We start from the raw sequence: 26,100 nt of genomic DNA, 5'->3' as shown, positions 1-26,100 counted from the left end.
AAAGAAATAAATTATAAAATTAGTGAGTTAATAATTGGAATACAATACTGTTGACAACATATAAAGAGATAAATATATAATATACGTATCTTATATTGAGTTAGAAATAAGGAAGTTTTTTACACATGAAAATTTATTTCTAATATTTAGGGGTTGACCTAAAATTGATGAATATAATACATTAGGTTTTTTTGAAAAAATAGGAAAGAGAGGTCTCACTCAACTGTTACAGACTTGGCTAAGTTTCTTGGGAAATCAACATCAATACCCTTGTTCACGGCTAGCCAGTATGACATTAATTGTAATGGAATAATATTCAACAACCCTTGCAGGCAATCCACCGTTTGTGGTACTTCCAGCGTAATCAAGTTGCTCGTGGTCGCCTTCTTGCTCCACACTGCGTCTCCCTCGTTACAGATAATGATAGGGTGACCCTTTCTGGCTGTCACCTGTTCAATCGACGAAACAACCTTGGGGAACAATGAGTCCCTAGTCCCAAAGGCAATAATAGGTAAATTCTCATCAACCAGCGCCAACACTCCATGCTTCAATTCCCCTGCAAGAACACCCTCCGAGTGCATGTACGAAATTTCCTTGATTTTCAACGCCCCTTCTAGTGCCGAGGCAAACTGGTAGCCTCTACCTAACAGTAGTAGTGACTTCTGGTTCTTCAATTGCGTCTCACACAACTCCTTGATCCGGGGCTCTAGTGCTAGCACCTCCTTGATCTGTTCAGGAATCTTCCTCAATCCTTGTATAATCTCCACCCTTCTCTCCTGTTTCGACACCCTGTCATCGGATAGCGAAAGTGCAAACATCACTAGTGCAATGTATTGGGACGTGTATGCTTTTGTCGACGCAACCCCGATTTCTGGCCCTGCATTGATATGTACACCACAGTGTGTTGCTCTGGAAAGCGATGACCCCACTGTGTTCACAATACCAACTGTCAACGCCCCCCTCTCTAAGCAGTAGTTTAATGCCAGTATAGTGTCTGCTGTCTCACCACTTTGCGACACAAATACACAGATATCGTCTCTGAACACCGGTGTCTTTCTGTCCAAGAAGTCTGATGCCAACTCAATGCTTACCGGAATCTCTGACAATTCCTCAAAGATTGCTCTTGTAGCTAGGCATGAGTGGTATGATGTACCGCACGCAATCATGATCAACCTACGGGCGCGTCTGATCGCTGGCAGCCATGCGGTCAGCCCACCCAGTAGCACTGTATTATTTTCGAAATCAATACGGCCTCTCATGGTGTTCAACGTAGATTCTGGTTGTTCAAAGATTTCCTTCTGCATGAAGTGTTTGTATGGACCCTTCATGATCTGTGCTAATTCCATCTCCAATGTCTGAATCGATCTGGTCATTGGCACCCCTACTTCACGTCTCGATCTGTGGATGTGCAACTCCCCATCGTAGATGTGTGCAATGTCGTCGTCCTCTAAGAAGAGAACCTTCTTGGTGTGTTTGATGACCGAAGATGCATCTGAGGACAAGAAAAACTCGATAGGAGCAGGGAATCCGTCCTCGGATAAGAAGGCTCTGGATTGTGAATGTCTCAAATTGAACTCATTAGTGGCAATTGGTAAAAGATTATCACGGTTAGAGTGATGATCATTGGAAATAAATGCAGATGGGTTCTTTTTGTTATTTGTTAAGGATATTTTATTATCATCCTGTGAGATTGGTGTCTCTGGTTGATCTTCATCTGGAAATTCAATATCAACAAAATCCATTTTTAATTTTTTTTCAGACTTAACACCAATTAGCAATGGAGAACCCTTTCTAGTAGCAATAACTTCGTTTGGATAATGAGAAGATCTACATAATAGACCATAAGATCCTTCTAATTCCAATAGAACCAACTTTGTCAATTCATGGAATTCTAATTCATTTCCATTTTGCATATTGGTATCATAGATATGTTTGAATAGTTTGGCAATACATTCTGTGTCAGTTTCACTTTCAAATTTGTAACCTTTATTCACTAACAAAGTCTTCAGTTCTCTAAAATTTGTAATGATACCATTATGGACAATTACAAATTCATTATTTTTATCAGAGGATTGAGGATGACAGTTGATTTGTTTTGGTTGACCATGTGTTGCCCATCTTGTATGAGCTATCCCAACATGAGAGACAAATGTAACTTCTCTGTCAGGGTTGTATTTTTCAATTTCCTTTTTTAACGCTTTTACTTTACCAATTTGTTTAATGATTATAGTTGAGTCAGGTTCATCACCATCAATAGCAATACCAGTGGAGTCATAACCTCTATATTCTAATCTTTCCAAACCTTCAACAAGGTAATCTATAATATCACCTCTTGATTTTTCAACTAAATAGTTACAATAACCAAAGATACCACACATGTTGACCTATTTGTACTAGTCCTAATTATATATTGTTGTCCTCCTCGTTGGTACCTGAAAAAATTTCTTCCAAAATAAGACAATTTTAGCACCGAACGTATGGAAATATCAGATGAATAAAAATAAAATACAACAAAACTACTTCTCCTTTTTTATATAGTCGATAATCGTTGCAAATCCAAAGGGAAAAGTTGCTATTTGTGTGTAAGGTAACAACTGTGTATATAAACATTTGGAAAAATAAATATAATTTTTATAATATGAATGAGATCAAGAAGGATACAAGAAAAGAAGGAAAGAAAGTTGGATTAACTGATTAATTGGCAACGTATGCAACTTCGAAACATGAGAATTAAAAAAATGGAATGTACAGTACTTTCCTAAGTGGGAAAAGTAAATGCCTGGAAGCACTTGGCCAAGGAAAAACTTTTGATAACATTATCCTTCCGTTTTTAGTGATTTTATTCTGATCTGTTTTTTTTTTCTTGTGTGTTATTTTTAGAAATTAATGTGGCTATTTTTATCTTTAATAGTTGTTGTTTCTGTTGGTTTTAATCTGTTTTTCTAACCTGGTTCTTTCTATGCTTTTTCATTTTAAAGAGGAATGCATACTAGTAAAGAATCATATAATGTCCGACTGTAATAATGGAGGAAGGAGGCTAATTATATCACATAATTATAAGGTAATATAATACAGGTACAAAAAGAATTTTTATCTATTTTTTAATATATTTTTATATATGGTTAGGGTTTCAGTTTGTTCATTTGCATTTGAATTCGGAGTTACTACGATATACTCTTCAAAATTCATAATCTTGAAATAACTTAGTTACTTAATAGAAGATCCCTTCTATTAATTCCTCTTGAGCACTCTTTATTATTAACTATCTAGATTTATAATTATTAGTCAATAAAATAAATCCTAATTTGTTGCTGTGGGCCTACTAGCAGATTCGAACCCCAGAATATTTCTTGAGAATTTTTTTAAGAAAGGGATCAATGATTTATTTATAGTATTTCCTAAATGGGAAAAATCTAAAAAAGTATGTAAAGCCCTTTTAGGAAAAATGTCAACATTGAAAATAATTACAACAAAAAAAAACAAAAAAAAAAAAGCAAAAGAAAATCAAAAAGTAGCAAATTAGATACACAAAGTGAAAATTTAGATCACAAAGTTGAAACATTTCTAAAGATACTGTTTCATAAAATTATAAGTTTGATTCTCTACTTCTTTACTTTAAAAGTTTTGAAGAAGTGGTTGTTGACTTGAACTAAAATAGTTTACATCCTCATCCTCAAAATTGTCCTTTTCATTATTCGAAAGGATTGGCTTTGTGATTTATCTTATTAGATATTCTCAGCAAAGACAATCAAATACATATACAGAGCATATCTTAATTTGTGTTTAGCACATCTTTATTTTCAGGGGTTACAAATATATTGTCAGGGATTTAATACTCTATCAATCCTTTATCATTACTTTTAGTGAGGGTTATTACCATCGATATTGATTTTCTTGTTGTCTTTATTATTACTATTAATAACACATTAGTTGATTCAAAAATATTTTTTTATTTAGTGGATTGTTATCGATTACACTAGATCTGTCATGTCTTTAGCACCATTACAAGCTGTCAATGAAAGACAATTGAATACCCGTTCTTTAAAGACGCCAACAAAGGGTCCTCATGTAGACATACAAAATAAAGAAAATTATATCAATAGTTACAATAAAAGACAGGATCCAAATGGTTACCAACAACATCAACAACTACAACCACAACAACCACAACAAAGAAAAAAGAAAGAAAAATTATCCGCCCTTTGTAAAACACCACCATCTTTGATAAAAACCAGAGGTCGTGATTATCATAGAGGGCATTTTCTAGGGGAAGGTGGGTTTGCTCGTTGTTTTCAGATGAAGGATGATAGTGGGAAGATATATGCTGCCAAAACAGTTGCTAAGATCTCAATTAAATCTGAGAAGACAAGGAAGAAATTGTTATCAGAGATTCAAATTCATAAAAGTATGAAACATATGAATATTGTGCAATTTATTGATTGTTTTGAAGATGACACAAATGTTTATATACTTTTAGAAATATGTCCAAATGGGTCATTGATGGAATTGTTAAAGGCAAGAAGACACATCACTGAGCCTGAAGCGAGATTTTTTATAACACAAATTTGTGGTGCTGTTAAATATATGCATTCAAGAAGAGTTATTCATAGAGATTTAAAATTGGGAAATATTTTTTTCGATAAGGATTATAATTTAAAAATTGGTGATTTTGGTTTAGCCGCTGTATTGGCGAATGATAGAGAAAGAAAATATACTGTTTGTGGTACACCCAATTATATTGCCCCTGAGGTGCTTTTAGGGAAACATTCAGGTCATTCATTTGAGGTAGATATTTGGTCAATTGGTGTGATGCTCTATGCTTTGTTAGTTGGTAAACCACCTTTTCAGTCTAAAGATGTCAATACTATTTATGAAAGGATTAAAAACAGAGATTTCCATTTTCCAGCAGAAAAATATGTGTCTGCAGAAGCAAAAATTTTAATCCAAGATATTTTATCTATTGATCCAATAGAAAGACCTTCTATTGATGAAATAATAGAGTATGTATGGTTTAGGGGAATTTTTCCACCTTCTACTAGAGAAAATGTGATGGAGAGGAGACCTAATTATGAAGATATTCTAACTCTAGAAGAATCATATGTAAATTTCAGAAATTGCATGGAAAAATCGGGTTTGTTGGATAGAAACCTAAATGAAAATTGGAAAAAACATGCTATTCAACAATTAACAGATGAACAATCCTATAATCAAAATTCTCAAACCACCATCCTGCCCAAATCACTATCGCCAGGTGGAACAAAGAATAAATACCAAGAGGTTGTTGACTTAGAGACTCAAAGAAGATTGAATGATTTAGCTCGTGAATCAAGGTTACGTAGAGCACAACAATATACAATTAGAAAGAGCTTAGTAGCCAGTTCTACAAATGTGATTAATTCGGAAATTTCATTGAGAATTTTAGCCAGTGAATGTCATTTAACATTGAATGGTATATTAGAAGCAGAAGCACAGAAAAAGATGGGTGGTTTACCCCAGTCTAGACTCCCTGAAATCAAACATCCGATGATTGTGACTAAATGGGTGGATTATTCTAATAAACACGGGTTTTCTTATCAACTTTCTACAGAGGATATTGGTGTCTTATTCAATAATGGTTCTACAGTTTTACGTTTGGCAGATGCTGAAGAATTTTGGTATATAAGTTATGATCAAACTGAGGGGTGGGTAGCAAGTCATTATCTTTTATCAGAAAGACCAGAGGAATTAGCAAGGCATTTGGACATAGTGGATTTTTTTGCAAAATATATGAAGGCTAATTTAAGTAGAGTTTCAACATTTGGTAGAGAAGAATATCACAAAGATGATGTATTTTTAAGAAGGTATACAAGATATAAGACGTTTGTTATGTTTGAACTAAGTGATGGTACTTTTCAATTCAATTTCAAGGACCATCATAAGTTAGCCATCTCAGAGGGTGGTAAGCTTATTACATACATTTCACCATCACATGAAAGTTTCACTTACCCATTAGTTGAAGTTTTGAAATATGGTACTATACCAAATTTCCCAGAGAGTAATTTAATGGAAAAATTACAATTAATTAAAGAGGCATTAAAACAAAAATCATCGATTATTAAAGTAGATTAATAACGAAAAAGAAATTATTTATTTGCTTTTAATGACCAGAAAGCTAAAATAATGAATAGAGCTCATAAAATTGATGAAAAAAAGCTTTGCTTGTTAATAATTAAATAAGAGAGGAAACAACGATGAAAAAAATAAAGGAAGAACAAGAAGAAATGAAAATGAAAATGGGTAAATGAGAGTCGAGTCATTTTATATTTTTATTACACATAAATATATTCATATTCATCGGTTTCATTTGAAGACACTTAGACTAAATAAATGCATTCTGGATTTGTTTTTTTTTTCCCTTTAATTTTCATTAGTATAAATTGAACTGTTTCAAGGAATGGGCCATCGCTGTTTCGATTTGGAAATGCTCTAGTTGTATCTAAGACTAGATATTAATGTTTTTTTTCTTATGAAAAGAAAGAATAGAAAAAGAATAGAGACTCCACTATTCCGTCCTAGACACACATATATATCTAACTATATATATATATCATATCAATTTACTTTAATTTTATATCATTGCGATTAATTGTTGTCTCGCCACATTTGATGTAAAAGAAGATGAACAATAAAAATGTAAAAGGAGCCAGTGACCTAACGTTTTGCTCAATATGGGAAAGTAAAAAAAGAAAATTTATATATAAATCCTAGAAGTTCAGTTTTGTTTCCAGAAAAGAAAAAAAAAGGGGGGAGAGAAAGAGAGAAAGAATATTTAGGGTAAAAAAAAAACAAAAGAAAGGGGTGATGAAAGTTTGTTGTGAGAAGGTGGGATGACAGGCATGAAATTCTCAAAAATGTGGTTATGAAAGCTGATTGAAGGAAGAAGGGATTAGTAAGCACACACAATGAGAATTGTTGTATTGTGGCGCAGCCACCAATAAAAATTAATATTGCAATTGGAAGAAAGTAACTGTAAGACAAGGAAAACATGTTAAATATTAATGGTATATATCAAGTTCTTCAACGTTATAAAAGGTGCTCGTTAATAAACCCCCCCATGTAACTATACATATCCACGTTTACTTCCCTTTTTTTTTAAAAAAAACTAGATACTCAGATAACTTCTAACTCATTATTGTTTGACATAAGAAAAGAATTTATTTTACATAATATATAACTAAGCTCATATATTTGTAACAATCTTTGATTTTCTTTTTTTGTTTGTGTGTATGTGAAGAGATAAATTCAAAAATATTATTATTATTAAGCAATGGTTTTGCCAACTTTTAAAAGTTCAATTTCTACTCAAATACCAAAGACTTTTAAGTCTATTATATATTCGTCACATAATGCTGAGGATCCAACAAAGGTACTATCGATACAGAATTATACCCCAAAGGAAAATTTAGAGGATTCTATAGTTTTACGTACTTTAGCCTTTCCAATTAATCCATCCGATATCAACCAATTACAAGGTGTATACCCATCTTTACCTGAAAAAACTTTAAATTATGAAACTAAAGAACCTTCTGCAATTGCAGGAAATGAAGGGTTATTTGAAGTGATTCATGTCCCTAAAAATGGATCTGCGTCTGATAATGTTGAAGATTTGAAGCTAGGTGACTGGGTTATTCCATTACAAGCAAATCAGGGGACATGGTCAAATTATAGAGTATTTAAAAATCCAGCTGACTTGATTAAAGTAAACTCTTTAGATTTTTTTACTGCCGCAACTGTTTCTGTTAATGGTGTCACTGCATATCAGTTAGTTAATAATTATGTTGATTGGGATCCCTCAGGTAATGAATGGATTATTCAAAATGCAGGTACATCAATTGTATCTAAATTGGTCACTCAGATTGCTAAAGCAAAGGGTATCAAAACATTGAGTGTCATTAGAGATAGAGATGATTTTGATAGTGTTGCCAATACCTTGGAACATAAATTTAAAGCTACGAAGGTTATTTCAGAGACACAAAACAATGATGAGTTGTTTAGTAGACATGAATTACCTAAAATATTAGGGGCTAATTCAAGAGTTAGACTAGCTTTGAATTCTGTGGGTGGGAAATCTAGTTCTTCCATTGCAAGAAAATTGGAAAATAATGCACTAATGCTGACATACGGAGGTATGTCAAAGCAACCAGTCATATTACCAACGTCATTACATATTTTTAAGGGGTTGACTTCGGCAGGTTTTTGGGTTACAGCATTGAATAAGAAGAATCCAGAGATGAAACGTGAATCTGTTAAAGAATTTACTAAGTTATTTGAAAATGGTTATATTAGATCACCAAAGGACGAAATAGAGACAGTGACATGGGATACAAATACGATGTCTGATGATGAAATTCTTCAAATAGTTAGAGATTCTATAGTTAAAAAAGGTAAGAAACAAATGGTGGTTTTGAAATGGTAACTGTCTTAACTTGATATGTATGTGGGTGTGTGGATGTGTACTTTGCTGTTAATATCATAGCTGTAATTGAAAATATTTATCGTTTTTTAGTTAGATATGTAGTATTGTTTATTTGGATAAAAATAAAACACATAACTAAGTCTTTTTTCAATTCTTTTATTTCTCATTTCTTATCAAGCGTCTTTTTTATCTCTTCGTTGAATTTTTCTTTATCTTTCGGGGGTGAAAGTTTAAAAAAGTAGAAAAAAATAAAAGGGTTTCAATTTGTAGTCAGTATAAAAATTGAAAGGGGTAAGTGTGTAATATGATTAATGAGCAAATTCAAAACTAACAACTTCACCTTAGGTATTTTTTTGTTCTTTGCAGCCATCTAATTTGGTTGCTAGAAAGGTAACTGGATAATTTAGATCATAATTGACGGTAGTATTTCTCTGATGGATTCCATGGATACTCGTACCTACCAATTGCAATTAATCAAGCAATTGAAAAATGCTTTACAAGCCTTGTCAGTTGAAAATCAAGAATTTAAAAACGGCTTGATTGGTGACAATATTAGTGGTGAAAATATTAATATAGACATATATAACGATGATGAGTTAGTGAAATTTTCTCAAAAATTTATTGATTTTACATATAACAATCCAACAACATATCATGTTATTGATTATGCTTCGCAGGTTTTGAAAGAAAATGGGTTTATTTATTTATCAGAAAAGGAAAATTGGAATGATAAGATTAATGTTGGTAAATATTTTACAATAAGAAACGGTACAAGTTTAGTGGCATTTATTATTGGTAAAGACTGGGAAGAAACTAGAGGTGTCGGTGCTATCGGATGTCATGTAGATGCTTTAGCTGCCAAATTGAAACCAGCTTCTATTAAGGAAAGTGTGGAAGGCTATGAATTATTAGGAGTAGCACCTTATGGTGGTACATTGAATCATTTATGGTTTGATAGAGATCTTGGTGTTGGGGGGTGTGTTTTATTCAAAAATGAAAAGGATAATAAGATCAAAAGTATTCTTATAAATTCAACGCCATCTCCTATTGCCAAAATTCCTTCTTTAGCACCCCATTTTGGCAAATCTGCAGAAGGTCCATTTGATAAAGAAGATCAAGCAGTTCCTGTTATTGGATTCCACTATTTGGAAAAGGAAGACGATATCCAAATATCAGAAGAGGAATCTAAATGTCCTTTAATTGGCAAGCATTCGATTCATCTATTAAGATATATTGCAAAGATCGCTGGCATTAAGGTTTCTCAAATTGTTCAATTGGATTTAGACTTATTTGATGTTCAAAAAGGTAGTTTAGGAGGATTAAACAATGAGTTCCTATTTGCACCAAGACTTGATGACAGACTATGTAGTTTTGCAGCCTTGTGGGCATTAGTTTTGCTTTCAAAAACGGTTACTATAGATAGTTCAGACAATTTCACTCTCCTTGGATTATTTGATAATGAAGAAGTTGGATCATTAACCCGTCAGGGTGCAAAGGGGTGGTTAATGGAATCTGCAATTGAAAAGGTTGCTTCAGCAAGATTTGGAACCAAATTCAACAACCTTCGTACTGTTTTTGCTAATTCTATTATTTTGTCAGCGGATGTTAATCATCTATTCAATCCTAATTTTAAGGAAGTTTATATGAAAAACCATTCACCTAAACCTAATGTTGGTGTGGCTATTTCATTAGACCCAAATGCTCATATGGCCACTGATGTAGTTGGGCTTGCATTCGTTGAAGAATTAGCAAGAAAGAATGGAGATAAAATGCAGTATTTTCAAATCAAGAATAATTCCAGATCTGGTGGTACTATTGGGCCTTCCATTGCATCACAAACAGGTGCTCGTACAATTGATTTGGGTATTCCTCAATTAGCGATGCACAGTATTCGTGCCACTACTGGTTCTAAGGATGTCGGTTTGGGTATAAGGTTTTTTAAAGGTTTCTATAATAATTGGAGAGATGTATATGATAATTATGGAGACTTATAATGCCGAACTGAAATTGAATTGGTTTTACTTATAATTTTTTACTTGATGTTTTTTTTTTGGTGAGTTCGAATAGATCACTATATTGAATGAATTTATGCATGAATAATTAAGCTTTTTATAATTATATTAAGTGGAAATGTGTTTTTAATTCCATTTTTAGAATATAAAACAAAAAAATGAGATTATAGCAATAATCTTATAATAAATAAGGTTTGTTTAATTAATACCTTGATTAGAATATTGGATTTTTTTTAGTTGATAATACTATTATTAAAAATATATCGTAGACAGAGTAATAACAAAATGTTGATTAATATTTGAAAGTCATATTTCTTCAAATACTGATTAAACCCTGATTAATCTTACTAGTATTTTTGAAGAATATTGATCCCTGTAGCAGTAGTCTTGATTACATTCTTTTTAATTTTTTAGTATAGATTGTATTACGTGTTATCTTAAAACAATTAATGCAGAGTACGATATAGTATTTTTAAACAGAAAGTTCAAATATAGTAAATAACTACACAACTTTCAAATCTCTTGTAATACTGTTATGTTTCGATCAAGTAGATGTATCTTTATTATGAAAAGGTTACAGATGTGATGTTTATAAATGTTGAGTTATCTTCCCTAGTTTCTAAAAATCATTGCAATAATTTATGCAGTTATTGTTCCTAAAAATGTTAATTATAGATCGGGGAAATAAGTACGGTGTTAAACAAAGAAGGGAAGCTTTCATGTAAATTTTATTTCTTGTGTAATTGTTTTTGGAATTCTGTTTTTAGAATAATAAACTTCTTACGAATGATGTTTTGGATATTTTACAGTTTTTAAACTGCAGAAAATTGTTGAATTTTTTTTTTTTGAAATATAGCTTTAAGAGTATGTCGAGACAATTTAGAGAAAAAATTGTTGAAAAATACAGCAATTTATGCAACACATAGCAAGAGTTTATGGTGTTTCAAAGTTTTGTTATAAAAGAGTTTTTTTTATTATCTTTTGTATATATCATGATTTGATAGTCATGGATAAGAATATTTATGTTTTAATCTGTTCTTAAAAAGGATAAAATAATAAGAGTGGCTAATTTATTTGATTACATGTTTAGATTTTTTTGAATTAGTAAAAAGACGAACTCCTTGTCCAATACTGTAGAGGTCAATTATATTCTCGAAAATAATTAGTGCACAATGAGTTTACGAGTAACAAAGCAAACCGTATTAGAGGTAGAGGAAGTCTCGAGGAATGATGAGAAGTTAGTCACAAAAAAAATAACAAAGAAACTTTATACATGGGGAGAAATACCAGATTGGCAAAAAGATAATGAACATATTCTTAAAGGATACGTCAAAGAAACTAGAAATTTTAAGGACTGTATTGAAAGTTTATTCTTTCTTCATAATGAGACAGTTAATATATATTCTCATTTTATTCCTGGTGTTTGTTTTCTTTTTACCATATTTTTTAATAGATATTGTGTGAAATACTTTGTAACAACTACGATTATAGATTATTTTTTTATTGATCTTTTCCTTTTTGGTGCTTTTGTGTGTCTAATTTTAAGTAGTATTTTTCATTGCTTTAAAAGTCATTCATTAGAAGTTGCTGTGTTTGGTAATAAACTAGATTATATTGGAATAGTTGTCTTAATTGTTAGTTCGATGATAAGTATTTTGTACTATGGATTTTATGACAATTTGTACTTTTTCTATTTTTTTACAAGTCTTACATTGTTTCTTGGTATGGTTTGTGCTGTTGTGTCCTCTAGAGACGTTTTTAGATCTAGGGAATGGAGACCTTATAGAGCTACATTATTTGTTGTCTTTGGTTTATCGGCTGTATTACCAATATTGGCTGGTATTTATTACTATGGTTTTGCAGAAGCTTGGAAGAGAGTTCAACTTTCATGGGTTATATTGGAAGGTATCTTCTATATTTTTGGTGCTTTCTTATATGGAATTAGATTTCCTGAGAAACTTCATCCAGGTAAATATGATTTTTGGGGTCATTCACATCAATTATTCCATATTTTTGTTGTAATTGCAGCTCTGTGTCACTTAAGAGGGTTACTAGGGAGCTATGAATTAGTGCATGGACGTTTGCTTGCAAAAACTTAGAGGAGAATATATGTTAATAAGAGTACTGTAAAATATTGACATTGGTTATTATAATTATGAGACTTGTGTATCAATGCATACCCTTAAAGGTATTTTGCAGATTCTTGTTGAGTTATTTCTTGTGATGAACAATTTAAGGTAAGTAGTTATATGAAGTTTGATGAGAAGAGAAGTTTGTATTTATAAAAATGATTATAGAGACTTATAAAATTATATATAAAGAAAATATTATCTTAGACCTATAATATATATGGATAATGAAATCAGTTATATAAAATATTTGTAAATTCTCTATAACATAAGAGATTTAACTTGATAAAGGTCAATTATTTTGGTATAGTAATTTGGCATTTTGGATAGATTTTTTTCTTTTATTCATTATTAGGGTATTCTTTGGAGACATTGTAAACACCCTATTTATATTCCAAAGCAACAGAGATAATTACAAGTGATTATCAATACTAATGTTTGAATATTCGAATGTTTTTAATCTAGGACTAAAAGATCGGTATTTCCTTTAGGGTAGAAAATTAAGGATATATGCCATATATCAGAAAATGAGACATTGCTTATTGATACTAAGAGTTTCTTTTTTTTAATTAAAACATAAATTATGGAAATACGTAACAATTATTTCTAGAAAACCGTATTTATGATACAAAATTCTGTGATAATAAAGTGTGAAAATTATTTTATGAAAATGAATAAATTGTATTAATTAGTGTAAATTTAAATTTTCTTGTTTAAAATTATTTGGAATTAAATAATAGTCATTATGTTTTATTATTTATTAAATTTTTTTTTCAAATGGTAAGAATTACCTCATAAAATTAATAAATAAAATGTACATAACTGGGATATTTATTTCTAGTTTGTTGGTTAATTATCAAAAATATCTTAAATAATATTTCATATAATTATCAACATTTGGAAATTTATTAATCATTTTCAATATCATATATGAGGCAATAAACTTATGATTGGACTGGTGGTACACCATAATACTCAACAATTACCTATAGGTTTACATATTTATTAAATTTAAATACTGCTGAAATAGGATATTCAAAGATGAATTAAATAAGACAATGAAATATTAGCTGATACCAAACAATAAAAAATCAAGTATTTACTATTCAAATATCATTAGACATTAATAAAAGTATTTAATTAATTTTTTACTATCTATAAAGAAAAATTACTCACTATTCAGCTCTATATAGCTAGTTATTTTCATATTATACGATTTTTTAATTTTATTTGGATTTTCTCTATACTATTATTATTGTATTATATATAAAGAAGAAAAAACATGAAATTTATTTCAATTTGGTATGCTATTAACTACATAAATATATATATATAACATGATTAAAAGCATATTCAATCTACCCAATATATATAAACACTAATTATCAACAATATTGTATTATTTTGTAGTTAAATTGAGTTTGATAAATTAGTATATTTTAAAATTCCTTTAAATTCAGGAAAAAAATAAAATAAGGAGAAAGAAAAAGTAAAAAGGTTAAAAAAAAAGATACTTATTATATTCAGAAGTTGAAATGGAGAATGTTAAAATATAATAATTATTTAAATAGATAACTATATATAGATTGTGTATTATCTAATAATAAAATTTTGACTTTTTTCATTTTTAACCCGAGTAAAATAAAATAATTTTTCAGATTAACCATATCAATATATTTTCCGAATAAACACAACTAACATGTCAGATATTCGTTTAATTAATTCGATAAACAAATTATTTCTAACTTCTTTATTATTCTAGAGCTGTTAATTGACAGTAAACTTATTTTTTATTAGGGAAGATTTTTGCATTAAAAAAAAAAATAAATAGAAGAATAACGAGAAAAAATGTACGAAGAAAAGATATAATACTAATAAAAAGTTGTGTTTAAGATGTTAGTGAAATTGGCAGTTATGATCAATTGCTGAAGTTATTAATATATTTATTATTAATAAAATTCTTCAACTTCTCATATACTAAAATATAGAAATAAATAGATGTAAATATAAAATACAATTACATAAAATATTCAAAGAAAAAATTTAAAATTGTTTCTTTGTATTCATCACTTTACCCTTATATATGATCCCCACTTTGTAACCATTAATTTATTCTCACTTATTTCTGAGAAGTCACTCCCTTTATTGGTTTTAACCGCATTTTTATTGATAACGTCTACTTGTTCACCTCTAAGTATCATCCAAATTACATTTACAGCTTTTTCTAATATTTCTTTCAATTTACTTATATAGAATATAACTAATACACGTAGATTATATATAAAAAGAATTAAAAAAATAATGCAGATATAAATAAATAGAATATTAAAATAGATTTACCACTTAGTATGTTTACAAGAATCATATTCTACTTATCTTTTATATATAATTTGTATAGAAGAAGTCCATATATAGGACTAGAAAAGGTTATCACTCTATCCCAACCAATTAGATTTTAATATAATATTTTATTCTACCCTTCATCTCAGTCACTCGTTTTATAATAATGTTATGACTTAACTCTAATATTAAGATTTAAAATTTGTAATTCAAGTCTTATAATGCATGTAATTAAATTGTTCTGATCTAAATCTCAAAACTTTAAGCTTGTCTAAAAGTGACATATTGAATGTTTAAATGAAATAATATTGAACCTACTAAATGAAATAATACTAACACAGGCAAAGATATAAAATATTTCCTCAAAACAAAAGAGTCCGTAAACACAAAAGATTATTTTTGAATTACGGACAAAGGAGATTGTAAAAACAATTGAGAACCATCACAGAATCTAATTAGGAAAATTATTAATCCACACGTTTTTATGTAAATAACCATTATTTTAGTATTTAGAATTGTAGGCGTATCTGGTTTATAATTATATATATATTATCGCCTAGAAAAAAAGAACAACCTGGATTCAGTTTCATTCTCTATAGAAAATATCTTTATATATATACATTATTGTTATATCTGTCCATTTAGTAAAGCATCTTACTTCAAGGACAACAACTGGTAGCGTCATCTTGGTCAAATAATAAAATTAACCCTATCTGAAACTCCAACTAATTTGGTATTCATCTAGGCCATTAAGATCGCCCAACTATTTACAGGTTCTACTTATTCAGTATATACCTTACGTTAATTTTTATTATCTTTAGATATAAAATTTGATCTTCATCATGTTACTGATGATTTCCGTAAGATCTGTATTTTCGCTGACCATATTGGCGATAAAATCACTTAATGGTTTCTCAAATTTCCTGTTGGTTACGATATCCATACCACACCTTACCTTACTTTGGTATCACAATTCTCTGCCTCATTTAGTGCCCAATTAGACACTTATGATGTCAATCGTAAAATTTGTTCCTTGGCTCAACACAACAATATTGATGAATACATCAGAGAATTCTATCAGTATAAAAACTTGTCACCCAAAGGTGCGATGAGTGTACCAATATTAATTAGTTATTTTATTAAAGGATTAAAACCTGACACTATAAGGGCTGTTATCTTACAGACCTCAACTTTACTATATAAAGCTGCAGAGTTAGCTTGTAGGTGCGAACACTGTCTGTTAGATCCTATTTCTCTGAACCTTATAATTGAAGCTTCATGTGAATCTTCATCATTCACGATCAATGCTGATGGTGATATTGTTATAGCTATTCACACTTCCTAACGTAATCATAGAGGTTATTCTACATATCCTGCTTGTCCATGTTCTTCAAGGAGAGAAAGATCTCACAATTCAACTATCACAAAACCATCTTATGACGCTATTTTCAAACATAATAAAGAAGACCTACATTGCTAATGCTTAGAATATAAGTTATCTTTCAATTGCTGTAAGCCAGGTCACCGATCTAACTCCTGTCTAAATGCGAGCTTTAGCTAAATCAAGTATACTTCCAATTCCAGTATCTACCTTTTTTCTTTCGTTTTCTAATCCAATTTTAGTTCCAAATATTTTTTTCAAAATAATAAAAATCAAAAAATCCAGAAAAAGCAAAAACATTAGCATACAAGAAAACAGAGATCATTATGTCCCCTAAAGTATTATCCTTTGCCGTTACAGATATACCAGAAGTCAATATCATTATCAAAAGTATTAACAAAACAGATCTACTCGTAGGTACCCGTCGTGAACGTCAATGTTTTATAAATAATGTCAAAGTTCCTGTATTGTTTGGCACAGGAAGTCCCACATCACTAGTTAATGAAGATTTAGTCCTAAACAATGGTTATAAGCCCTATAATGTTCCACTATTTGTTTAGAGAGGCGCTATTGCTGGATATACTTCTACCATTACTCAAGCTGTCCATTGCGAATTCATAGAAAACAAAACAAGCTATAATTTTAAAGCTTGTGTAACCCATCTGTTAAAAAATCAAACCATGGGTGATAACCCAATCATAAAACATTACCCAAAATTACTGTCGGAAACTAACACTACCACCAATTGCAATCTTACAACTGACATTACTGTAGGAGCCATAGATCATATTTACGATACTGATGTAGAAGAAATTTTCGTAGTCCAAGTATCCAAGAATGAAACCACTGCTGACAAACCACACCATAAATTACCGTTAGAATTACGAGAATTTAAGGACACTGTTACAAATATATTACCTCCAAAAACTGGTACACACACTTACAACCACATAATTGAATTAAAGCCACATAGTCATCCTCTAAGACTACCACCTTACCGTTTAACACTGTTACTAGAAAAAAAAAAAATGCAAGAAGATTATACAAGAACTGTTGGATAAAGTATTCATAATAGAAGGCGGAAGTATATCTCATCATCACTATTATTAGTTAAGAGAAAAGATGGATCCTATATACTAGTCATAGACTTTAGATAGTTAAATGAAATAACCATCAAAGACCCATATCTGCTACCCAAAATCGACGATTTGATAGCCAAAATAGGTGACTGTTCCGTTTTCTCCACCCTCAATTTTTATTCAAGTTAACATCAAATTCCGTTAGATACAAAATTTGAAAAACTAACTAGTTTTACTAAACCATTCGATTATTCCCATTAAAAAGTTGTGCCATTTGATTTGTGCAATGCTCCAGCCTTATTTTCCAAATATATGCGACGTATTCTTGGTGGTTTACTTTACGTATTTGTCTACTCAGATGATACCCTTATCGCCAATAAAATTTGAGAAACACATATCCACAACCTCAGACAAGCCCTAAAGTGATTATAGAAAAATGTTTAGTTTGCAAAAAGAATAAATGTTACTTCCTACAATCCACCGTACAATTTCTCAGCCATACATTATCTGCTGCTGATTTTACTGTCCAAAAGGATAAAATAAAAGCTATTTGAGACCTATCTATGCCTAAAGCAATCAAAAGTGCACAATCATTTATCGGTATAGTCAATTATTACAAAAAGTTCATACCTCATTGCAGTAAAATAGTTGGACCTATTTTTGATTTCATCTCCAAAAAGTGTGCTTGGTCCAAGGCTTAAGAAGATGCTATGAATACATTAAAGGATTGTCTCACTACTGCACCCATTCTCGTTCCTTTTGTGACTGAAGGTTATCACTGTCCAACTACTGATGCTAATTATGCTGCTATAGGAAGTGTTCTAGAACGTTTGTCCCCAACTAGTAAATTATTAGGAGTAATTGGATATTTCTCAAAAAGTATTTCTGATACCCAAAGTTGTTATTACATTGACAAATTAGAATTACTTGCTATTGGGGAATCTCTAAAACAATTTTCGATATTACTTACACGGTCATGACTTCTTATTATGCACAGACCATAATTCTATACTTTTGTACCAAACAAAGAAAAAACTATCTGAACAATTAGCAAGATGGTTACAATATTTAGGAGAATTCAAATTCGACATAGAACATATCAAAACAAGAAACAACGTTATTATGGAAGCATTAAGTCGTCCTTAAGAGATCTCTACTATTAGTATTTGTCCAATAACTGAATTGTCATCAGTTAATCCATAAGATTGGTATGGTTGCTTACTGGAAAATCCAGGCCCCCTGTTGTTCTCATTTCCCTAAGAGTTGTTGATAAATTTGAAATCTCTACTGCAAATAAGTCCTTAAATCAAAAATATATCAAAAGAATGAAATACTTCTCCAAGGCACAACAATGTTATAAGATTGACAATAATATTTTGTACTACAACTCCAGAATTTATGTTCCAGAGAAAGAAGGATTTACTTTATTATAATTATATCATGATAGTTTTATACAAAGTAGTGATTTCGGTGAAATTGCTACAATTCATAGAGTCGTTCCTCACTACTATTTATCTTCAATGGCAAAAGAAATCAAGAATTTTATTAACTGTTGACTTTAATGTTAATCGATGAAGAGACATTGCTCAAAAAAGAATAGCAATTTACGAACTTTCGATGTTCCGGCTAGCCAATGAATTGATATTTCAATAGATTTTGTCACAGGTGTTCTCACAACTAAACAAGGTAATGATATGATTATGGTTGCCGCTGATAGATTTTCTAAACATGCTCACTTTATTGCAATAAATAAAAATTATGGTTCTATTGGTGTCATAAGAGCACTTTTTCGTTATGTTTTCTGCTATCATGGTTTTCCGCAAACAATTGTCTCAGACCGTGATATTTGTTTTGCCAGTGCTTATTATAAAGAATTTACAGAGGAGTTACGCATCAAATCACTTAGGTCTTCTACTAACTACCCCAAACTGACAGTCAAATGAAAGGCATTGCTAAGACACTAAGTTGACATCTATGAACGTTGTATCAGAATAATTAAGCTGTATGGAATATTTGTTGAAATAATTATTATAATCATTGTATATTAAAAAAGTTTTTTATTAATCAAAAAATTTTATAATGCCAATAATTCTATATGCAATGTCTAGATATATAAAAAAAGAGCATAAATTTTCAAAAGAGAGAAAATAAGATATAAGAAGATAATCTATTTACTTTTATACAACATAAATGTTTATGTATATATATAATATGTACAAATAAATAAAAAAAGATATATATATAAACTAAAAAGGTCTAATGTATTCACTGATCAAAACTATAGGCGTTCTGTAGAAAGAAGCATTAATAAGCGATAATGAGAGAATTGAGAGTGATAGTTTGTTGACACAAAATAAAAAGCTAAAAAATACAATTTATTTAGATAAATATATTCATCAACTGGGGTTGAAGATAAAAAAAAAAAGAATCTTAAATTTTGTAGTTAAGAGAAAATAATATTGTATTACTATGGTTTTTTTTTATTTAACAGCCTATAATTATGATGATTTCTGGAAATTGAACACAAAAAACTGTATTAGCCTTCCTGAAAAAATCTTTTCTGAAATTTACTTAATGTAGGGAAAGTAATAGATTAAATAATGACAGATAATATACCAAGTGATGATATAAAGACACTAGACTGCTTAACAAGTATCAATTGGTACGAGGCTTTGAAATAAAAGAAAAATTAAGAACTTACTTTTCAATTAAATTTAGATAGTTTTGTTAGCTTAATATACTAAAAAATATAAATAATAGAAGAAGTTATCTAAAAAATCACATTAAGGTATTATTTTCTTACATTTTTGAGTATTGTTTTTCTGTTTTTGTTTTTATAGAAATTCTCAAATAGAAAAACAATATACTATTATACAATGATATATGCAAATTATGAAGCAATAACATTTTCAAAACAAAAAAAAAATATAGCAAAAATATTATAATGTGCTATCTATTGGCTTTCCACAATATATTTTCATTTTGGAAAACAATAATTTATGTAGTGGTAGTAGTATCACAATATTAATATCCTTAATACTTTTCTTGGGAAAGTTCATATATATATAAATATACATCCAAAGAAAGTAATATTATTATCAAACTACTGTAGTATGTTTACCTGTTGTTATAAAAACAGTAATATTTCTATTTTATAGATGAGATTTTTCTAATATAATAAACTTTATTACCTAATAATTAATATAAACTATTTTAAAAAAAAAAAAAAACAACTATATTATATTAAACAAAATATACATTAATCACATGATATTATAATAAATTTTATAAAATAATTTAGTAATTATTTATAGTTAATTTATTTTTATTTTCCGTAAATATATATTACTATTATTAATCGTATAATATTATTTATTTTAATGTTTTTTCGTTAAAAAGTATTATATATTTTGCAATATGTTAGAATATAATTTTTCAAAAAATAGTTATTTATCACATAATACGAAACTCTAAGAAATTAATATTTGTATTTAATAATAAAAAATGGTGTTTTCTTTTCTTGATTTATTTTTTGTATTGTTTGATTTTAAAAGTAATGATCAATATATTGTAATATTCCAAATGTTTTTGGAAGTTTGATTATAATTGTATCAGTGCATTATTAATTATAATTGAAAAGTGAGATCGAGAATATATTCATAACCTAATCAAATTCATTAAAAATATTAGTAATTAAGAGGCAGAAAATGAAAATAAACTCTGTTCTTTATCATATTATATACACATTATATAATGGTTGTGTATAATATTATTAAAACTTACTGAGGTTCAATGATTAAGTTAAAGAAAAGATTTATTTTGCTTTAGATAATTTTGTGCACAAATAGTAGACGAAATAAAAAGTTTTTGTCATTCTTTGTATATTATATATATATTTTATGTATATATGTATAATGTCATATATTCAGCACAACACAAAAGAATAAAATTTTCGATAGAATTAATCCGTGTAAAAAAATTACGTAGCAATTTGAATTTCTTGTTAAATTTAGTAATATTTCATATAATATGGGACAGGATAGATACTAACAATATATCCAGTTAATAGATCATCAGTTTTTCGACATTCTATATCCTATACAAGATATGTTATATAGATACAATGTTATGCGAACATACATAAAAGCAGGAGTAACCAGTGTAAGTACAAAAGAGCAACTAAGAAGATTATCGAAGGAACAACGAATAAACAATAAAAAAACAAGGAACCAAAGATTACATAAGATTATATATATATTATATAAGCGCATATTATTTAGTTCCATTAGTTAGAAATATATAGACACATAGCAACATTGCATCTAAAGATATAGAATGAGTCTATATCTTATATCCATTCGAGTGAAGTATTGTTGTTATTCCAACAAGATTAATTGTTATCAGACACACATAACCATAGGGTTATCACAATCGATAAAAAAGAAAGCAGTGCTTCCAATCGGATTCGAACCGATGATCTCCACATTACTAGTGTGGCGCCTTACCAACTTGGCCATAGAAGCTCCTGGATGCTACGAATGTCGTAGAATAGGATAGTTATTACCATCAAGATTATATAAGATCTTGAATGAATCTAGAACTATTTATTGTTTTAATAAGCTATACACGTGCTACAAAATTAGATGCTGCATAATAAAATGATTAGATTACATAAGATTTTGGCAAATCTAGAATTTACCTATTGTTTTAATAAGTCCCACGTGTATTACTAATTACCATGATTAGAGAATTGGGGTGCAGTTCTAATCCACTAGTGCACCTAAATTAATGTAATAAATTTTAGGGTTTGAATCAGTCAAGTCATTAATGTACTAATCTGAATAATCGATCGAGCTCCAGAAAACATATAAAAGGACAACGTTCTCTGGAGATAAAAGATCATCTTCCATAACCGTTTCTTGTAAATAACTTATATATTATGTATAACAAAATAGAACAACAAGCAAGTAACAAGTCAAGTAACTTCGAATAAATATATTAGCTCATTAAAAGCCGCTCAATATATAAGACCATTTTAGTAATTATATTATCGACTATAGTTGATTACTGTCTCGATTATTTGAATAACTATAAATATTATTTGCGCTTCCCTGGAATACATAAAGAATCTCACCATCTCATATTACAACACGATATGATCCATAATAAGGAGGTTATCATCATCAATACTACATAAGATTCTGAGTGAATCTAGAATTATTTATTGTTTTAATAAGTTACACACTTACTACTAATGATCATAAGAATTGTGCTGTTTATCATTAGTGTACCCAAATTATTATAAGGAATCAAGTAGGGATTAGATTACTAATCCATTACTATATCAATCTGAATAGTTAATCAAGTCCCAGAAAATGTTGTCTTTTTATATATATCTGGTTCTATCAACTATTCAATCCGCTATCGTAATTGATTAGTAAACCATACCTCAATTTATTATTTGTAGTGATTTGGTCAGACTTCATGGAATATTTAGGATAATATGGTATAGTGGTAAATGGCACAAGTATTATGAGAAGTGGTGATAAATGGGTGATGTTTCAATAACAATAGGTATTTTTAGATTTAACTAGAATTTTATGTACTCTTGATGCTGATTGCTTTTTGTTATACAATAGATTTTGTGTCAAGATACGTGGTATATGGGTGGATTTTATATCATAATCACTCACACTAATAATTTCAGGAAGTCTTTATGTTGAGAATGAGCGCCTTTATTCATTGGATATATAGTAAACATTCTCAATATTATATTAAACAGATTTAGTATACAAAATTATAATAAAGTTCTTTGCTTTTTTTCTCTATATACAACATAGAAATAATAATATACAAAGATTGTAAATAAGATAAAAATAATGTATGATGAAATCCTTGGCTTTATATATGTTAACATTCAACCATTTTCCTCTACGAATAGTAAGATATTTAATAAACAAACTCAACAACCTTTGGTGACCTCTCAACGATTATTACCCAACAATTTATCGTTTAGTGTCTGCTAAAATCTTATTGTTCTATCTATTTCATTATAAAACATTTTATTTCAACACTTTATAATCTTTTTGTAGTTGTAATCGGTAATTTCTTAGAATAATGTTGAGTATTATTTATAAACTTCTTAATGTTAGATATTGATTACTTTGTCCTTCTTGAACAAAGAGAGTAAACTGTATTTGACAGTCTTGTTGTTTAATACTTTCACAATCTTAAACGGAGCTAAAAAAAATTGTATTTTTAAATACTTCCTTCCCCTGAAATATACTTCTCTAATAAGCAAAATAAAGCCAGCAACTTTAAATTTAGTAGGTTTCTGTGAGGATTGTCTTGAGTCTCTAGCATTTTTTGGCGATCTGATAAATAGCTACAGGTACATAAAGTAAAGGCTTGTAGTTTTTTGGTTAATTTAACAGCAGTATTCCTTCTAGCAGAAGATTCACTACCAATGTCAATAAGAGGTTCGTGGAGAATAAATCCAATATCAATTTTAAAGGGGGCAGTTCTATCAGCAGATTAGAGAGTGGAATTGTATACAAATTCTAAATCTGGTAAAAAGATATTATTGGACTCCTGTGGTCTTAAACGTTGAACACACATCAGATCTTTTTAGTTTATATATATATCTTTTTTTTATTTATTTGTACATATTATATATATACATAAACATTTATGTTGTATAAAAGTAAATAGATTATCTTCTTATATCTTATTTTTTCTCTCTTTTGAAAATTTATGCTCTTTTTTTATATATCTAGACATTGCATATAGAATTATTGGCATTATAAAATTTTCTGATTAATAAAAAACTTTTTTAATATACAATGATTATAATAATTATTCCACCACTTTCTTCTCTACTTGAGTAAACAGTTATACTGAAATTTCTATTTCCATTAGTTTATATATTGAGGAAAATATTTATTGTAAATTATCACCATAGTAAACAGTCACTTCATTAAATGAATATTTCCTATTATAAAATAGATGTTTACTAATAATTAGCGGAATGCTTGTTCAAATTTGAGAAATATATGATAATTATAATTTTTTATTGATATCTGATGGAATAATGGTGACTTTAACTGTATCTCTGCATAAAAATAAACTATATTTTTGTTTTTTTTATTGGCTTAATCGTAGTTCAGTCTTAATAAAAAATTATACTTCATTTTGTCCTCTAATAAAGTAAAATTAAATATAGTAATTAATGAAAATATTTTTGTGAACTTTTTTTTTGCTGAAAAATTGAATTTATTATTATTATTGGGAACATAATACCAATATTTTGGACTCATTTATTTATTTTAAGCTTGATTTAATAATCTAGAGTTTGATTTAAAATGGAAAAAATAAAAAAACCTATATTTGATATGCATACACTAAAAGTTTATAAAAAGTATGTTTAATAATGTTAAAGAAGGATTCATTTACTATATTTAGTATTCCTGGTCCATAGAATTTGTATATTTCTTGTTCAGATTTTAAAATACACTGGAATTGAACTTTCTTTTATTTCACCAAAAATATATGCAGAAAAGTGTTAAGAACTATCAGTGACTGTATTGATAAATTCCATTATTTTTTTTTTAAAATTTTTATTATTAGGTTCCTTATATGCTGCACTAGTGTTTGATTGTTTAAAAAAATTGATCTCAAGCCAATAATAATTTAATACTGCTTTAATATTATGTTTTGGTTTACAGGAACTTTGATTGAAGAAATTTGTAAATCTAGATTCCTCAGAAATTTGATTAAAAAAATGAGTGAGTTTAAGACGATAAAAATATTTTCAAAATTTTGGTAAATTTAGTTAACATAACATAGCTTCAACAGTAGCATAGTAAAGGTTATTCTATAATTTTGAGAGTATTATTTTTAAAGTATGGTTAATACTTATAGACAAATTTATCTTAACAATTAAATTTTTTCAAATAAATCATTTTCATTCTTTTCTTTTATTGATTATATCTTGCTTACAAACAAATTGTTTCTAAAAAAATTGATTTTTGTTTTTGATTTTTATTGACTATAGCCAAATTTTGATTTAATAGTCAATTCAATTATTAAAATTATTTTATCAGTTAAAATATTATTTTCTTTTCAATGAGATTTTTATTGAATTCTAGGTTAGAATAAAAAACAATAGTTGTTACATTAAAGGCCGAACTTTTTTGTTAATCTATTTTTTTTTTAATTATTTAATCTTTCTTTTAAAGGCAGTTGGTTTTTTTATAATTAATACAACAAGCCTTTTTTCTACAAATATAATATGTGTTTAGAAAACTTTGAAAAATGATTTTATTTAAAATATTTGTTGTTACACAGGTCTTGGCTTCTATTAGCAGTAGAAAAAGTTTTATTATTTTCTGTCATAATTTGTCCTCTGGATGAATAATATTAGTACACATGTTTTTAGCGTCGGTGCTCATATTGTATGTTATTATTATGTATTATTATTATGTTGATATGTAGAGTAATTTCCCCTCCATCTCTTGATTGGGAATTAATAATTATATAAATACAAAAAGAAACATATAATAAAATGTATATAACTTATTCATCCAGATTGGAAAATTAATAAGTAAAATCGTCTACTTATATATGTTTACCTTTTGGCAAATCTTCATAATATATTAATTTATTTTTATTCTGTTTGATCTTATCTCTGTAATATTAAATGTGC

The 26,100-nt window shown here is 28.9% G+C and overlaps 5 protein-coding genes and 1 non-coding gene across 6 annotated transcripts; 4 read left to right on the top strand and 2 right to left on the bottom strand.

The window, feature by feature from the left end:
- Positions 1 to 215: 215 nt before the first annotated feature.
- PWA37_001239 (uncharacterized protein) lies at positions 216 to 2,378 on the bottom strand (the record flags this gene model as incomplete). Its single annotated transcript, XM_064857877.1, has 1 exon — positions 216 to 2,378. The coding sequence occupies one exon, from the start codon at positions 2,376 to 2,378 to the stop codon at positions 216 to 218; it is 2,163 nt and encodes a 720-aa protein (XP_064715237.1).
- Positions 2,379 to 3,987: 1,609 nt separating this feature from the next.
- PWA37_001238 (CDC5/polo family serine/threonine-protein kinase) lies at positions 3,988 to 6,108 on the top strand (the record flags this gene model as incomplete). The annotated part of the gene is made up of 1 exon (XM_064857876.1): positions 3,988 to 6,108. The coding sequence occupies one exon, from the start codon at positions 3,988 to 3,990 to the stop codon at positions 6,106 to 6,108; it is 2,121 nt and encodes a 706-aa protein (XP_064715236.1).
- A 1,198-nt stretch (positions 6,109 to 7,306) lies between these two features.
- Positions 7,307 to 8,455, top strand: ETR1 (enoyl-[acyl-carrier-protein] reductase; the record flags this gene model as incomplete). Its single annotated transcript, XM_064857875.1, has 1 exon — positions 7,307 to 8,455. The coding sequence occupies one exon, from the start codon at positions 7,307 to 7,309 to the stop codon at positions 8,453 to 8,455; it is 1,149 nt and encodes a 382-aa protein (XP_064715235.1).
- A 434-nt stretch (positions 8,456 to 8,889) lies between these two features.
- APE1 (metalloaminopeptidase APE1) lies at positions 8,890 to 10,449 on the top strand (the record flags this gene model as incomplete). Its single annotated transcript, XM_064857874.1, has 1 exon — positions 8,890 to 10,449. The coding sequence occupies one exon, from the start codon at positions 8,890 to 8,892 to the stop codon at positions 10,447 to 10,449; it is 1,560 nt and encodes a 519-aa protein (XP_064715234.1).
- Positions 10,450 to 11,639: 1,190 nt separating this feature from the next.
- IZH2 (PAQR-type receptor) lies at positions 11,640 to 12,566 on the top strand (the record flags this gene model as incomplete). Its single annotated transcript, XM_064857873.1, has 1 exon — positions 11,640 to 12,566. One exon carries the CDS (start codon positions 11,640 to 11,642, stop codon positions 12,564 to 12,566), a length of 927 nt encoding a protein of 308 aa, XP_064715233.1.
- Positions 12,567 to 21,845: 9,279 nt separating this feature from the next.
- On the bottom strand, positions 21,846 to 21,919 carry PWA37_001234. The gene has a single exon. It is a non-coding gene; the product is annotated as a tRNA-Thr (tRNA).
- Positions 21,920 to 26,100: the final 4,181 nt, after the last annotated feature.

This window comes from Arxiozyma heterogenica (assembly GCF_036370985.1).
Source record: "Arxiozyma heterogenica strain weizmannii chromosome Unknown scaffold_16, whole genome shotgun sequence".
NCBI lineage: Eukaryota > Fungi > Ascomycota > Saccharomycetes > Saccharomycetales > Saccharomycetaceae > Arxiozyma > Arxiozyma heterogenica.
Note: the sequence above shows the minus strand (reverse complement) of the source record. Positions and strands in the feature narration are given on the sequence as shown.